General features: G+C 36.8%; 3 protein-coding genes across 3 annotated transcripts; 2 read left to right on the top strand and 1 right to left on the bottom strand.

Annotated features, from left to right (window-relative positions):
- The first annotated feature begins 1,067 nt into the window (after nucleotides 1-1,067).
- On the top strand, nucleotides 1,068-3,978 carry LOC111781889 (protein indeterminate-domain 9-like). The gene is made up of 3 exons (XM_023662618.1): nucleotides 1,068-1,304; nucleotides 1,718-2,114; nucleotides 3,242-3,978. The coding sequence occupies exons 1-3, from the start codon at nucleotides 1,205-1,207 to the stop codon at nucleotides 3,885-3,887; spliced, it is 1,143 nt and encodes a 380-aa protein (XP_023518386.1). The 5' UTR covers nucleotides 1,068-1,204; the 3' UTR covers nucleotides 3,888-3,978.
- A 1,353-nt stretch (nucleotides 3,979-5,331) lies between these two features.
- LOC111781057 (dnaJ protein P58IPK homolog) lies at nucleotides 5,332-12,031 on the top strand. The gene is made up of 9 exons (XM_023661462.1): nucleotides 5,332-5,514; nucleotides 6,423-6,588; nucleotides 8,717-8,918; nucleotides 9,007-9,167; nucleotides 9,248-9,341; nucleotides 10,159-10,371; nucleotides 10,737-10,817; nucleotides 11,228-11,446; nucleotides 11,608-12,031. Exons 1-9 carry the CDS (start codon nucleotides 5,382-5,384, stop codon nucleotides 11,794-11,796), a joined length of 1,458 nt encoding a protein of 485 aa, XP_023517230.1. The 5' UTR covers nucleotides 5,332-5,381; the 3' UTR covers nucleotides 11,797-12,031.
- Nucleotides 12,032-12,063: 32 nt separating this feature from the next.
- On the bottom strand, nucleotides 12,064-13,054 carry LOC111781058 (fasciclin-like arabinogalactan protein 11). The gene has a single exon (XM_023661463.1). The coding sequence runs from the start codon at nucleotides 12,547-12,549 to the stop codon at nucleotides 12,085-12,087; it is 465 nt and encodes a 154-aa protein (XP_023517231.1). The 5' UTR covers nucleotides 12,550-13,054; the 3' UTR covers nucleotides 12,064-12,084.
- Nucleotides 13,055-14,289: the final 1,235 nt, after the last annotated feature.

Genomic DNA, 14,289 nt, shown 5'->3' on the forward strand with positions numbered 1-14,289 from the left:
AAGGAGTGCTCTGTTTCCCTATCCAATCAAGGTGGTATCTCACAATCCACCCCCCTTGAGGGCCTAACTGGTCTATTAGGGCCCAACGCGTCTATTAGGGAGATATTTCATACCCTTATACGGAGTGGTTTGTTTCCCTATCCAATTGACGTGGGATCTCACAATCCACCCCCTTGAGGGCCCAACGGATCTATCAGGGAGAGATTTCATACCCTTATAAGGGATGCTTTGTTTCACTCTTCAACCGATATAGGATCTCACAATCCACCCCCTTGAGGGCCTAACGCGTCTATTAGGGAGATATTTCACACCCTTGTAAGGAGTGTTTTGTTTCCCTGTCCCAACCAATGTAAGATCTCACAATCCACCCCTTGAGGTCCAACGTTCTCACTGACACATTGCTCCGTGTCTAGCTCTAATCCCACCCATTACTTATTGTTGTCAGCCTCACGGTTTTTAAAACGCGTATACTATGGAGAGGTATTCACACCCTTATAAGTAATGCTTCGTTCTCCTTTCTACCGAGGTGGGATCTCACAATTTCAATTATTGGGTGTGATGAGCCGGGATTTGGAAAAGGTTGATGGGGAAAATAATCAAGATTCATGGCACCGTTTAGCTACTAGGGATATACGTTTTTCCACTTCTATTTCATTCTCCGTTTAAACAGAGATTCCTCATCCTTGCCGAACTTAAACATACACATCTCTACTCTCAAACTTTTGATTCGATACATGTATTTTAACCAAAATTCTTGTTTTTACTCCTTTTGCCTTAAAATATTGACCCATCTCAAGAAAATCAGAGATGGGGCAGCTAAATCTATGGATAAAGCTGAGGCATCTTGAAGATTGAGTACAGTAAGATAAAAGGGACTGCACGTAAGACTATGGCCGCAACAGTAACAGAGAGGGAACCAACTTTTTCAGAATCAAAATAGTAATAATAATAATGAATTAATTAAACATGAAAAATATTCCCTTTACTCATCATGGTTCTTGGAGATTTCTTTTTAAGCCAAACAAACAGACCGCAGCTAAATCCATTGTTATTGTTATTGTTCTTGTTCTTGTTCTTGTCCTTGTCCATACCCATAATTGTTCAAACTTTTTCATCTTTTTCTCTTCATTTTCAGCTTCATCAAAACCAAACAAAACCAAACCCCCTTTGGTTTTCCTCTTTTTGTTTGTGAGCTTTGCTGATCATGTCTGAACAAAGCTCTCAACTTTATCATCTTCCTCATAACCCTAACCCTAACCCTAACCCTAACCCTAAAAAGAAGAGAAATTTTCCAGGAAAACCAGGTTTGTTCTTGATCTTAACATTTTCAGCTGATTTACTTCAAAATTTTCAATACCCATTTCAAAAAAAATGTTTTTTTTTTAAAAAAGATGGGATTTGGACAAATGGGTGTGTTTGATTCTCAATACCCACTTCAAAAAATTTGTTTTTTTTTGAAAAAAATATGAGATTTTGACAAATGGATGTGCTTGATTCTCAATACCCACTTCAAAAAATTGTTTTTTTGAAAAAAAGATGAGATTTTAACAAATGGGTGTGTTTGATTCTCAAAACCCATTTCAAAAATTTGTTTTTTTGAAAAAAAGATGAGATTTTGACAAATGGGTGTGTTTGATTCTCAATACCCATTTCAAAAAAATTGTTTTTTTTTAAAAAAAAATGGGATTTTGACAAATGGGTGTGTTTGATTATACAGATCCAGATGCCGAGGTGATTGCTTTATCGCCGAACGCTCTAATGGCGACGAACCGATTCATATGTGAGATATGCAACAAAGGGTTTCAAAGGGATCAGAACTTGCAGCTTCATAGAAGAGGGCACAATCTGCCATGGAAGCTTAGGCAGAGAAGCAACAAAGAGGTGAAGAAGAAGGTTTATATTTGCCCAGAGAAGTCTTGTGTTCATCATGATCCAGCTAGAGCACTTGGAGACCTGACTGGAATCAAGAAGCATTTTAGTAGAAAACATGGTGAGAAGAAATGGAAATGTGAGAAATGTTCTAAGAAATATGCTGTTCAATCGGATTGGAAAGCTCATTCTAAAACTTGTGGAACTCGAGAGTACAAATGTGACTGTGGAACACTCTTTTCCAGGTTCGGCGTTCGTTCTTAGCATGATCACGTTACTTACTCTTCGTTTTTAGAACTAATCGGGACGTACTTTGTTAGTATAAGTAGTATGTTTCGTTTTCTTTAAGCTTTTCTTAGTCATACTATAATTTGAATCGCTCTCATTCGGATGTGGTATAGATTTAATCATGTGTCACTCTTTTACTTAAGTGTCACAGGTTGGATTCTTTGTTCCGAGAAATCTTTCTCGGCTCCATAATTAGTTGGATGTTCAAATACTTATACCTATATCTACATTAACATTTCTATGTAACATCCTAGATCCACTGTTAGTAGATATTGTCTGCTTTAGCCCATCATCTATCGCCGTCAGTCTCACGATTTTAAAACGCGTTTGTTGGGGAGAGGTTTCCATACCCTTATAAGGAATGATTTGTTCGCCATCAGCCTCGTGATTTTAAAACGCGTCTATTAGAGAGAGGTTTTCACCTCCTTTTAAGGAATGTTTTGTTCCTCTCTCCAATCGATGTGAAATCTCACAATCCACCCCCTTGGAGGCCGAGCGTCCTCACTTGACACACCACTTGGTGTCTGACTTTGATACCATTATTACAGCCCAAGCCCATTGCTACCAGATATGGTTCGAAGCCCATTACCTATTGCCGTCAACCTCACGGTTTTAAAATGCATTTGTTAGGGAGAAGTTTCCATACTCTTATAAGGAATGTTTTATTCCCCTATCCAACCGGTGTGAGATCTCACAATCCACTCTTTTGGAGCCCAGTGTCTTTGTTATCACACTACTCGGTGTCTGTCTTTGATACCATTTGTAACAGCTCAAGCCCACCGCTAACAGATATTGTTCGCTTTAGCACTTTACCTCACTGCTTGCCTCACAATTTTAAAACGCGTCCGTTAGGAAGAGATTTTCACACCCTTGTAACAAATGTTTTATTCCTCTCTCCAACAGACACGGGATCTCACCCCTCGTAAAAAAAAGGTTTGGTATGCATTTTCTTACACATGCAACCCAAATTTTTGTTCATTTAATACCATTTTTAAAGGCATTTATTGATCTTGAGTTCAAAATTTATGATGTCCTACTAGAAATAAGCAATGAACATTGTCTTACTCTCTCTCTCTTTTGATAGGAAAGACAGCTTCATAACCCACCGAGCATTCTGCGACGCTCTAGCAGACGAAAGCGGCAGGCTAATCTCATCGGTAGCAGCAAATTCAACCCCAAATTTCATTGCCAATTCACTCAACGAATCTCTCTTCAATTCCCAAGGCGGAATCTTTGTCCAATCACACCATAATAACTTCCCCATCAACAACACCTTCCCTTTCCCCCAAATTCCACCCTCTAATCTCTTCCAAACCTCCAACCCAATTCTGGGTTTGAATAAAAACTCTTCAAAAACGGCTGTAAACCTCTCGTCGTTTTGCTCGAGCGGTAGCGTCGGTGGAGGGAAGTCGATTATGCCGATGTCGGCTACGGCATTGCTGCTGAAGGCAGCACATTTCGGGTCTACGAAAAGTAATCCGTCGTTCTCCGGGAATAGTGTGGGAGTTATGAGTTCGTCTTCGAGTTCGTTTGATCAGAGCAAAGGGGAGTTGCAGCGAATAGGCTCCCATGGCGGAAGTGGGAGCGGGTTGAGGGATTTTTTGGGTACGAGGGAGAGAGAAGGGAATGGGAATGTGGAGTTGGTTTCGTTACTGGAGATGTCGAAATTTGGGAGCTCTATGAGCTCGGAGATGGGGTTGAGCGAGTTCATTGGGAATGCTCGGGGATGAGGAAAAAGTGTGAGATGTTCATTTGTCATGATGTGGTCGAGAAGCAAGGTCAAATGTTAATATATAATAATATATAATAAAGTTTTGAGACGATCGTCAGTAGAAATTAAAAATGAGTATAGCTAAGTGAAGTAAAACGTGTATTAAAAATGAGTATAGCTAAGTGAAGTAAAACGTGTATGCTTACTCCAATGGTCTCCTCTAGCTCTCGAAAGCAAGTGCTAAGTTAATGTGTAGGAACGGTTTGCCTCCATATAGAATGAAAATGATGTACTTATAGAAAACAAAACAAGGGAGTACATGTCATCATTTCAGTAGGAAGACAATCTCACACATGTTGACAAACAAGGCGACGACCTTCAAGTGGCGTCCATCTGGCTATGTGAGAGCCAAGACAGATAAGTGTCATGATGCGACTAAGGAGACAGTACATTGTCCAACATGCTAAAAAGAGGGTGTGTTAAAGCTAAGTTGAGGCATAAACAAGGTTGGAGAGAAAGAGACAACATGAGTGTCGAAGACAAGCTTGGTGAGGGCTAGGTAGGCCCTGACCATAAACTCTGATGCTTTAAGTTAAGTCTGTCTATATGAAAGATGAAAGATCATCAAATTTGGTGTTAACCGAATATTCGATGGATGCTCCACGAGGCCATATGACCGCTCGACAAAATGACATCTAGTCTAGAAAGATTTGAAATGTCTCAAAATGTACGATAGGATGAGCCATGGTGTCAACTCTCCACCATCCATGGATCCTGTAGCTGAAGTGAGCTACCTAATGGTACATACGTATGTCATGATATGGGTGAGCATTATGGAATGAGCATCTCGAAAGACAGTATCGGACGACACGTGTGTGCCAATATTTCGCTTCAACTCATGTGTCAAAGGTTGGTATATGCATTTGCTATCCGGTACGAAGTCCATAAATGACATAGCATGGATACGAAAGGGTTCTTATCCGGATGAGAATCTAGATGGATGAATGTTTAGAATGTCCCAATGAAATTAGAGACACATGGGTCAGTTCCACTAGACATGTTCGAGCAAGCTAAGATGGTCGAGCTGTCTCGTGGAATGACATCATGATGCATGAATTGTATGACGTTGAGGGTTTAGGGTTAACATGCATGTTGTGTTCGACTACCGAAGATTGGTTATAAACAGCCCAACCAAGATTGGTTCAAGCCCATGTATTGGGCCAATAGAAAAAAACGGGCCGCAATCACACGTGGCTAGAAACTCATCATGACGTGGCGGATTCCAATAGGCTCGCTTTTCTGTTGGGCTTTCCACGAAGCATAAAATGATGGAATGTCCTACTCAACTGGTTGTTAAAATTATTATCCACGTGTAATCCTTCTATTGGATATAATACGTGGAACGACTCGTTTAATAACAATTTTATTTAAAATTTAATTCATCTAAATCTAATTTCGAACTTTTTATTTTACACATTTATTCTGTTCGTGAAACTTTGAACGTGAAGAAACAATGCTAAGATTTTCGATTCCGCTGTCCGCCATGGATGCTTCAGCTTGGAGAGGATTAGCGTTTGCAGCGTTTCTTCTCAACTTTGTTCTAGTCTGTCAGCTTCTTCTCCTTCAGCCTTTGGTTTCGGCTTCAGGTCCGTTAGTTTACTCTCTGATCTATTCGTCTTATCTTCGCTGGAAAAATTTAACTAGAATGAGTTTCTAATTTTGCAGTTCGGTTTGTTTATCTACGATTAGATACCTAGATCTAGTTTTGTAATGTGCGATGTTTCATTTGATTTTCTATTTGTTCACGTGTTAAGAATTTACTATGTTGATGAGTCTGATGCCAAATTTTGGAGCTCTTACGATTATTGAAGCAAGTTTTATTTATTGAAAATGTGATTTGGCTTATAGTTTCCGTTGGCTTACGTATTTTCTGTTCCCACATTTGTTGGTCCGACCAGGATCAGTATTGATTTTTGGTATTTATTGTTGTAGGTCTCTTTATGCCGCTATTTAATTGTTCTACTGCTTTTTTCAATTTGGTTGTTTATTCCAGCACTTTCATAAATTTTAAAATATTTGGAACGAAATTTAAATACACACTGTCTTTTCATGGTGTAAATTATGGATTTGGAACCTGAGGAGTACCAATGGTTAAAGCCATCTGAAGGTAAACACCATGGATATTACATCCTTTTTGTAAATTTCAATCATCAATCATCAATCATCAATGGAATTGTCTCTTGTCAAAAAAAAAAAAAAAAAAAAAGAATTTCTCGCTTGGTTAATAAGTATACATGATCGCCAGAACTCATCTTTAACCTGTGCATGTGAAACTTTTCTAAGAAAGCATAAGAGTGCTTCCTAAGGGTGCAGAATTTGGCACCTGCATAAGCCTGCAGATGCAAGGCTTTCCCCAAGAAATTTGAACCTGCCCTCTTCTCTGTTTTCTTATTCTTCTGTTTTCCCCTCTCCTCTTTTTTTCTTCCATCTGGGGTTTGCATTTCTTGTTTTTATTATCAGTTGCATCATGTAGTTGATTGGCTTATATCTCCAGATGGAAAGTTGGGTGACTCCGCTGAGTTGTTTGAGAAAGTTTCCCGAAATGTAAAGGTGAAGCGTTACAGTGAGGCACTTGATGATCTTAATGCTGCTATCGAGGCAGACCCGAAACTTTCAGAAGCATACTTCCATCGTGGTTCAATTCTTCGTCAATTATGCAGGTTTTCCCCCTCTTGCTAATTTATTGAAATTCATTGCAAATTATAGCATCAAATTGAGAGAAACAGTAAAATTTTGGCATTGCAAATTATTATCTGTCAGAATTTTTAGGATTAGAAATTTGGAATTGCCTCTGATCTGGAAATAGGCTTTGATTTGACATCTTCATGTTGCCTGTTTATGCTGAGGTAGATGACTGCCTCCCTTATTTTCTTCCATCTCTTCTTCCTATTTGGTTATAAACCTTGGTTGTGGTAAAAACTTCCTCATATATATATCTATCAAGTAAGGAATACCAATGTAAGGAATACATCTCCATTGGTATGAGGCCTTTTGGGGAAGCCCAAAGCAAAGCCATGAGAGCTTATGCTCAAAGTGGACAATATCATATACCATTGTGGATATCCGTGATTCCTAATATGGTCATGCCCTTAATTTAGCCATGTCAATAAAATCCTCAAGTATCGAACAAAGAAGTTGCTAGTGAAGGTGTAGTCAAAAGTGACTTATGTGTCGAACAAATGGTGTACTTTGTTCGAGGGCTCCAGAGAAAGGAGTCGAGCCTCCAATTAAGGGGAGACTCAGTGCTAGCGGAGGCCGTTGTGGAGATCCGTGATTCCTAACAATATATATACACAAACATATACTAGAATGGAAAATATTATGACTGAGAATTGGAAGGACTAGTAGTGAAAGTGTAATAGCCCGAAGCCAGTGCTAGCAGATATTATTTGCTTTAGCCTGTTATGTATCGCTGTCAGCCTCATTGTTTAAAAACGCGTCTGTTAGGGAGAAGTTTCCACTCTTATAAAAAATATTTCGTTCCCTTCTCCAACTGATATAAGATCTCATAGTCCACTCCCCTTGGGGCCTAGCATCCTTGTTGACACATTGCTCGATGCCTCGCTCTGATACCAACTGTAATAGCCCAAGGACATCGCTAGCAGATATTGTCTACTTTAGCCCGTTACGTATTGCCGTCATCCTCACGGTTTAAAAATGCGTCTATTAGAGAGATGTTTTCACACTCTTATAAGGAATGCTTTGTTTCCCCCTCCAACTGATGTGAGATCTCACAAAGAGTAATGAGATATAGTTTGTGTATGTGTTTTTAATTACACTATTTTTTATACTTTTTAGAAAATAAATGGTTAAATTACACGTTTAGTACCTAAACTTTTAGGGTTGTGTGTATTTGATTCCTAAACTCTTAAAAATGTCGATCAGGGGTCCTTAAACTTTCAATCTGGTCTCTAATAGGTTTTCAAATTTGTGTCCAATAAGTTTTCAATTTTTTTCAAAATTTTTCAATTTTGTGTCTAGTAGGTCCATTGACTTATTTGATTTTTTTTTTTAATAAAACTAATGAACTTATTAAACACAAAATTAAAAGTTTAGGGTTTTATTAGACAAAATTCATTTAAATCTAATAGCCTTATTAATTTTTTAAAAAGTTGAATATTCCAGGGATCTATAAAGTTTAGGAACCTTTTTATTAGACACAATTGAAAATTTAAGAACTTATTCAACACTTTATTAAGTTCAGGGACCACAAATAAATGCAAATTTAAAAGTTTAGACTAAACTTTTAATTTAGCGCACATAAATTGATGTTTACATGTGCTAAGGTAAAAAAATGTTACAAATAATACAGAGGATAAGGAGGCGCATCTTCTTGAGGGAAAATAAAAATAAATTACACCAAAGGATTTTTCTAACACTTAAATACAATGGACCGAAAGGAGGAAAGGAAATATCAAAATTTAGAGTTTACTTTTCAGACTACTCGCTAAAAAAACAAATCAATCCGAAGTATCTTCAGCAATCTCACTTTTGGTTCTGAAAATTAGTTGACCTCTTTCCAACCAACATCCAGCTACAGGGTTGAAGCTTCACGACTCCAAAACATCATTTTCTTTTCATAACCTTGGCTCATGATATCCTAAGAAAACATAGAGTACATCTTCCTAGAGAAGGTTAAACGTACTAAAAACAAAAATCACATTTGAGATGGAGAATATTGTAAAGGACATTTAAACTATTGTGGCATGTAGAAAACCTTGCTCTCACTCTCTACCTTCCATTCTGATTGGATAATTATATGATTCAGGAACTTTTTGGCTGATGTAGATATGATGAATCCAAGAAGAACTACAAAAAGTATTTGGAGTTAAAACCTGGAAATTCAGCTGGTGAAACGGAGCTTTCTCAATTGCTTCAGGCTCAGAGTGCTTTAGAAACGGCTCTTAAGCTTTTTGATACAGGAGATCACACAAAATCATTGGAATTCTTGGATAAAGTTGTACTTGTTTTCTCTCCAGCATGCTCTGAGGTGATATCATCTTTTATCCAATTAGACTTCTTACCTGTTTTAATATTCTCTTGAATTTCTACTTATCGTGCACTTTAATTTGATGTAGGCCAAAATCCTGAAAATAAAATTATTGTTGGCAACCAAGGACTATTCTGCTGCCATCTCTGAGGCTGTATATATTCTTAAAGAAGATGAAAGCAATCTAGATGCATTATTACTTCGTGGCCGTGCCTACTACTATTTGGCAGATCATGATGTTGCCTTGAGGTTGATTTGACAGTACATATTGTTGAAAACTTTACTTCTTATAACATGAACAAACTTTTATACTTGAACAATTTTTCCAGGCATTTTCAGAAGGGTCTTCGCCTAGATCCAGAACATGGTGAACTGAAGAAAGCATATTTTGGATTGAAGAATCTGCTCAAGAAGTCCAAGAGTGTAAGCCCAAGAAAAATGATGAAATCTTTTAATTCCTATTTTCTTGGGTGTTCTATTTGAAATTTCTTTAGACCTCTTTATTTGGTCTCCGTACAGTAGAAAGACACATTATTCAGGATAGAAATAAAAAAAATAATTATAATTGAAATAAATCTACTCTTCTTGGATGTGCAATTTTAAAATAAATAATTCCTTTTGTCGTGTATTTATGATTAATGTAACCTTAGATGCTTTAGTTGTCGATTCTAGTACTGAGCGTCAGGTGTAACCTATGGATTAAGTCAAGCCTATTTCACTAGAAAAAATAGGTAGCAAAAGAAGCACTACACCTAGGGATCAACAACACAAAAACTTTGTTATAAATTATCCATTTTCTTTATCGGGATTGGAACTTAGAAAAATGGTTGGGACAACAAATATCCATCTCATTTGTATTTGGATACTTGTATAACCATCAAAGACTTCACTATTGAAGTGACTAATTCCAGGAACCTTAGAGGCATTGAGAACAAAAAAAAAAAATTGTTAGAGTTGCCATTTCTTATCCAGTAACAACATGATTGATGTTTAGAAAAGATCTTTTACAGAAAAGTTGGCTAGAGATTTTTTTGTAAAAGCACTAGTCTCATCCATTCCTAACGAGAGTATTTCAATCTTTTTTTATTTGATGTACTATTCTTGTCTCATTATGTGCATCACATAAAAGGAGGAGCGGTATGAGATGAGAATCTCACGTACAGTTATGGAATGAAGATTCTTGAATTTGATAGTGCTATTTATCTTGTGCTTCATTTTAGTTTTTATACTTCGTTGACAGGCAGAAGATAATGTCAGCAAGGGTAAGCTGCGGTTAGCAGTGGAGGAATACAAAGCTGCCCTTGCATTAGACCCCAATCATCTCGCACACAATGCACATCTTCATCTTGGCTTATGCAAGGTACTGGTGAAGCTCAGTCGTGGAAAGGATGCTCTTACGAGTTGCAATGAAGCACTAAACATTGATGGAAACCTTATTGAAGCTTTGGTTCAGGTTTGCTGTAGTTTTTGGCCCTCATCTCTCTGGCTCTTCCATTTAGTATTGGATCCTTTCTGCTTATCACTGCTTTTCCATATCTGGAGCCATTTTATCTTAATGCGATAGCTCCTCTGATTCTCCTTTGGCATGCTGAGCTGTTATGTTGGGCTATGATTACCATCTTCTTCCTTGCATCCAAGATCTATAATTTTTGTGCATTTTTAGAAATCCAAACTGCAACCTATGTCTCATCCTAACTTCCTTTCAATTCATTTTCTTGTGAATGTCCTGGCAATCGCCTTAATCAACCTAACATAATGAGAGTGTCGAAATTTTGTTAATGGTCTCAAGTCCTTAATGCTGGGAATTGTCTTTTCCAGAGAGGTGAAGCAAAGCTTTTAACAGAGGACTGGGAGGGTGCTGTTGAAGATCTTAAGACTGCGGCTCAAAGTTCACCACAGGTTAGTTTCAGTTTTTTTGTTATATACTTGGAGCCCCTTTCCTTTGTTTCTTTGGTTTGGCTCNTTTTTTTTTTTTTTTTTTTTTTTTTTTTTTTTTTTTTTTTTTTTTTGTGGCTCATGCCTGTTGTATATCCTCAAAGTGTTGTAATTTTATTGAAGAAACATCCTCTAAGTATGGTTATTCGGGTGACCGTCTTAGTTATCGATTAGTGTAATTGCGATGTTAATTTATGTTACAAGTTCAGATAATTAATTACTATATTTTTTAAAGGAAAGGTTTTAAGATTTAATTTATACCAATTTGTTCATATAAAAAAATCATTGTAAGATGGAATAAAATTAGGACATTTATCGCAGGTTTTGCACTGTTATCGGTCATCATCAATTAATGGGATCAATGATGATTGCAGGATATGAATATTAGACAGTCACTGATGAGGGCTGAAAAGGCTTTAAAGATGAGCAAACGAAAGGACTGGTATAAAGTTTTGGGGGTCTCAAAAACTGCTTCTGTCGCTGAGATTAAACGTGCCTATAAGAAGCTGGCTTTGCAATGGCACCCTGACAAAAATGTTGAAAATAGAGAAGAAGCAGAAGCCATGTTCCGAGATGTCGCTGCTGCTTATGAGGTCTGACTTGAAAAATATCTACTTACTATTTGTTGGCATTCCTTTTACATCTTTCTGGTTTTAACTACTCGAACGTATAATGATTTCTTGTGCTGTGAAAAGTTGGACACGATGTGGTATGGATAACACATATGGTTGAGTGGCTAAGTTATGTCTTGCAGGTCCTCGGCAATGATGAAAAGCGTTCAAGATTTGATAGAGGGGAAGACATTGAAGACATGGGCATGGGTGGTGGAGGTGGTTTCAATCCTTTTGGTGGCGGCGGACAGCAGTTTACCTTTACTTTTGACGGTGGATTTGGTGGTGGAGCAGGAGGTGGCTATCCTGGTGGGTTTGAATTCCATTTCTGATTTCAGCAAAAACATCGATTCCTCTTTTCTCTGATATTTTTATGATGATTAGAAAACATTGGCTATAAAAGAGAGGGGGGATCGAAATATTTATTTTCTGAAAAGTAGAAATACCTTAGGGGTTAGAGTTACATAATAGAGCCTTTTTAGTTTACAGAATTGCTCATTGAGCAAGATTTTGCTATGCGGAACTTTATTAATTAAGGAAGAAAACGTTGAGATTATCTCAGAGAAACACTATTATAGCCTTTTCTGATATTCATGTTACTCTAGAAAGCTTCTGAGAAGTCAGTTAAGATAAGATCTCTTTTCTGGTCTAGCTTTTTTTGGAACATTCAACGGAAACTGACCAGTGTTGCTGTTTCCGGCCTGAGTACGAAGTGGGTTGCTGACGGTTTGAAATTGGGACATGGAAATGAAAGTAGGGAGGACATGGAACTGAAGCAACTGAACTTTTTGCTGATCGGAGAGGGAATTGAGAGTGGCGAGCTTGAGATTTGAGAAGGCATTGTCAGGGGGAGCAAAAAAAGTGAGGCCTTGGTTGGAGTTGTTGAGCTGATTGTTGATTTGATCACTCTGTTGGGTGCTTTTTAGGAGCTTAATCAATGTTGTGAATTGGCCATCCTTTTCTAGGACGGCGGTGATGTTAGTCGGACCGGAGGGGGCTGGTGGCTGAGAGGATTGAGCTGAAATGGACTTGCAGAAGAAGAGGAAGGTGAGGAAGAAGGAGATGATGAGAAAGAGGTTGTTCATAGTGAATGTGGGGAGGGAAAAAAAAGAGGTGTTTTTGTTTGGAGATGGGATTTATAAGAAAGGGAAATTGGTTTGGTGAAATGGGGATTCCAAAATGGAAAGTAATGGGTTGTTTTGTGAGAGGAAAGAGATGGGGCTTTGCTTGAGGAAGCAGAAAAACAGAGTATAAGGATGGAGGATTGTCCCTTTTTTTTTCTTTTTTTTTCTTTTTTGTAGTGAGCGAACCCGTCTATTTTCGGGTTCTCTTTCAAGAGATTTGACAATTCTAGATGTTCCATAAGCAGAAAAAGTCAAGACATTAAGTTGTCGTTGTCGACACCTCTTGTCTTGAGTGATTTCTCTTTATGTGTAAAGATGGGTAGAGCGTTTCATCTCTTTTCTCAAAGTGGTGGATGAACTTCAACCATGTCACAAGAGTAGATTTGGTTTTTTTCTATCATTCTGCGAACCTGATAGTAGTCAATGAGAGTAGGATCAGTTTCGATCTCCCTTCTTAAAAGGGACAAATTTTTTAGGAAGTTTAAGGTTCGTTTTGTGTCACTCACTTTAAAGATCAGAGTATTATATTATGATTAAGGATTTTAGCTTGATTTGAATGATCAGAGTATTATATTATGATTAAGGATTTTAGCTTGATTTGAATGGTAAAACAAGTCAAAATTAAGCCAACTTTTTATTTTTTTTTCATTTGTTAAAATTAAAGTGAATATTTGGTTGATAAAACCCTTCAAATCAGATTATTCCACCTCAAAAAAGGTTTATAAAACCTTGTTATTTTATTATATTATATATTCTTTTTCAATTGGGAGAGGGCAAGTCCTCTAAATTGTGCTAAATTAAGCATTGGAGTTGGTATAGCAAACACACAACAATGTGCAAAATTTTCTTATTCTATCGTTATTGTCACATGAACGTTAAATATGTTATTCTATTCGCCATGTTCAAAGATGAGTAAGAATATAAGTTAGATGAAGTTCATCCACGTAAACGGGAAGTCACAGGATACAAGTTAGATGAAGTTCATCCACGTAAACGGGAAGTCACAGGAATCATTGCAATATTGTCATTGACTTTTGATAAATGTTTCAAAACTGAGTATAAAAACTCAGAGAATGAGAATGTTGAATTAAACGTCGATATATCTAAATATATCTAAATCAAAGCCCAAAGTACTCTTTTCAAAAGTTGATTGGGTCACACCCAAAATATCAAATACATTTGCCTACCCCACACCTTATCAACTTTCAAATTTTCAAACAAACCCTTCTATTCTCTTCTTTTTACTCTAAAACCCCTACCAAATTTACAAAAACCCCCCTCCTTTCTCCCAAAGTTCACCAGAAAATCGAGTATTTAAATTATATTTATTTTCTCATTATTCTCTGCAATAAAATTCTTAAGAAAATATAACAAATCAAGTAAAAGCGGTATTTATAGGGTTAATTTAAAAAATAAAAATAAAAGATATTCATTTTCGAACTTCTTAATTAAGAATTTTGTTACATTTTTTTTTAAAGAAATATATTTTAATAATAAACTATACTAAACACATTATCTAAATTATTAATTCTTTCCATTATTTTAATCGACCCCATTAAGTTGAAAAATAATTTAATAAATAAAATATTAATTATTATTTAAATCTAGGACAATTATTTTAAAAAAAAATAACCATTCCCAAAGAAAATAATATTTCTAGAAGAAAGGATAAAAGAATGTAAAAGAAAAAAAAGTTTGAAT

Source organism: Cucurbita pepo, chromosome LG19 (genome assembly GCF_002806865.2).
Source record: "Cucurbita pepo subsp. pepo cultivar mu-cu-16 chromosome LG19, ASM280686v2, whole genome shotgun sequence".
NCBI classification, from domain to species: Eukaryota; Viridiplantae; Streptophyta; class Magnoliopsida; order Cucurbitales; family Cucurbitaceae; genus Cucurbita; species Cucurbita pepo.

Bases quoted from the DNA above. Each gene is read 5' to 3' on its own strand.
- LOC111781889 (XM_023662618.1), top strand. From the start codon at position 1,205: ATGTCTGAACAAAGCTCTCAACTTTATCATCTTCCTCATAACCCTAAC. The intron at 1,305-1,717 runs GTTTGTTCTTGA...TTGATTATACAG, and splicing joins AAATTTTCCAGGAAAACCAG to ATCCAGATGCCGAGGTGATT. The intron at 2,115-3,241 runs GTTCGGCGTTCG...CTCTTTTGATAG, and splicing joins TGTGGAACACTCTTTTCCAG to GAAAGACAGCTTCATAACCC.
- LOC111781057 (XM_023661462.1), top strand. From the start codon at position 5,382: ATGCTAAGATTTTCGATTCCGCTGTCCGCCATGGATGCTTCAGCTTGG. The intron at 5,515-6,422 runs GTCCGTTAGTTT...TTATATCTCCAG, and splicing joins GCCTTTGGTTTCGGCTTCAG to ATGGAAAGTTGGGTGACTCC. The intron at 11,447-11,607 runs GTCTGACTTGAA...TATGTCTTGCAG, and splicing joins ATGTCGCTGCTGCTTATGAG to GTCCTCGGCAATGATGAAAA.
- LOC111781058 (XM_023661463.1), bottom strand. From the start codon at position 12,549: ATGAACAACCTCTTTCTCATCATCTCCTTCTTCCTCACCTTCCTCTTC.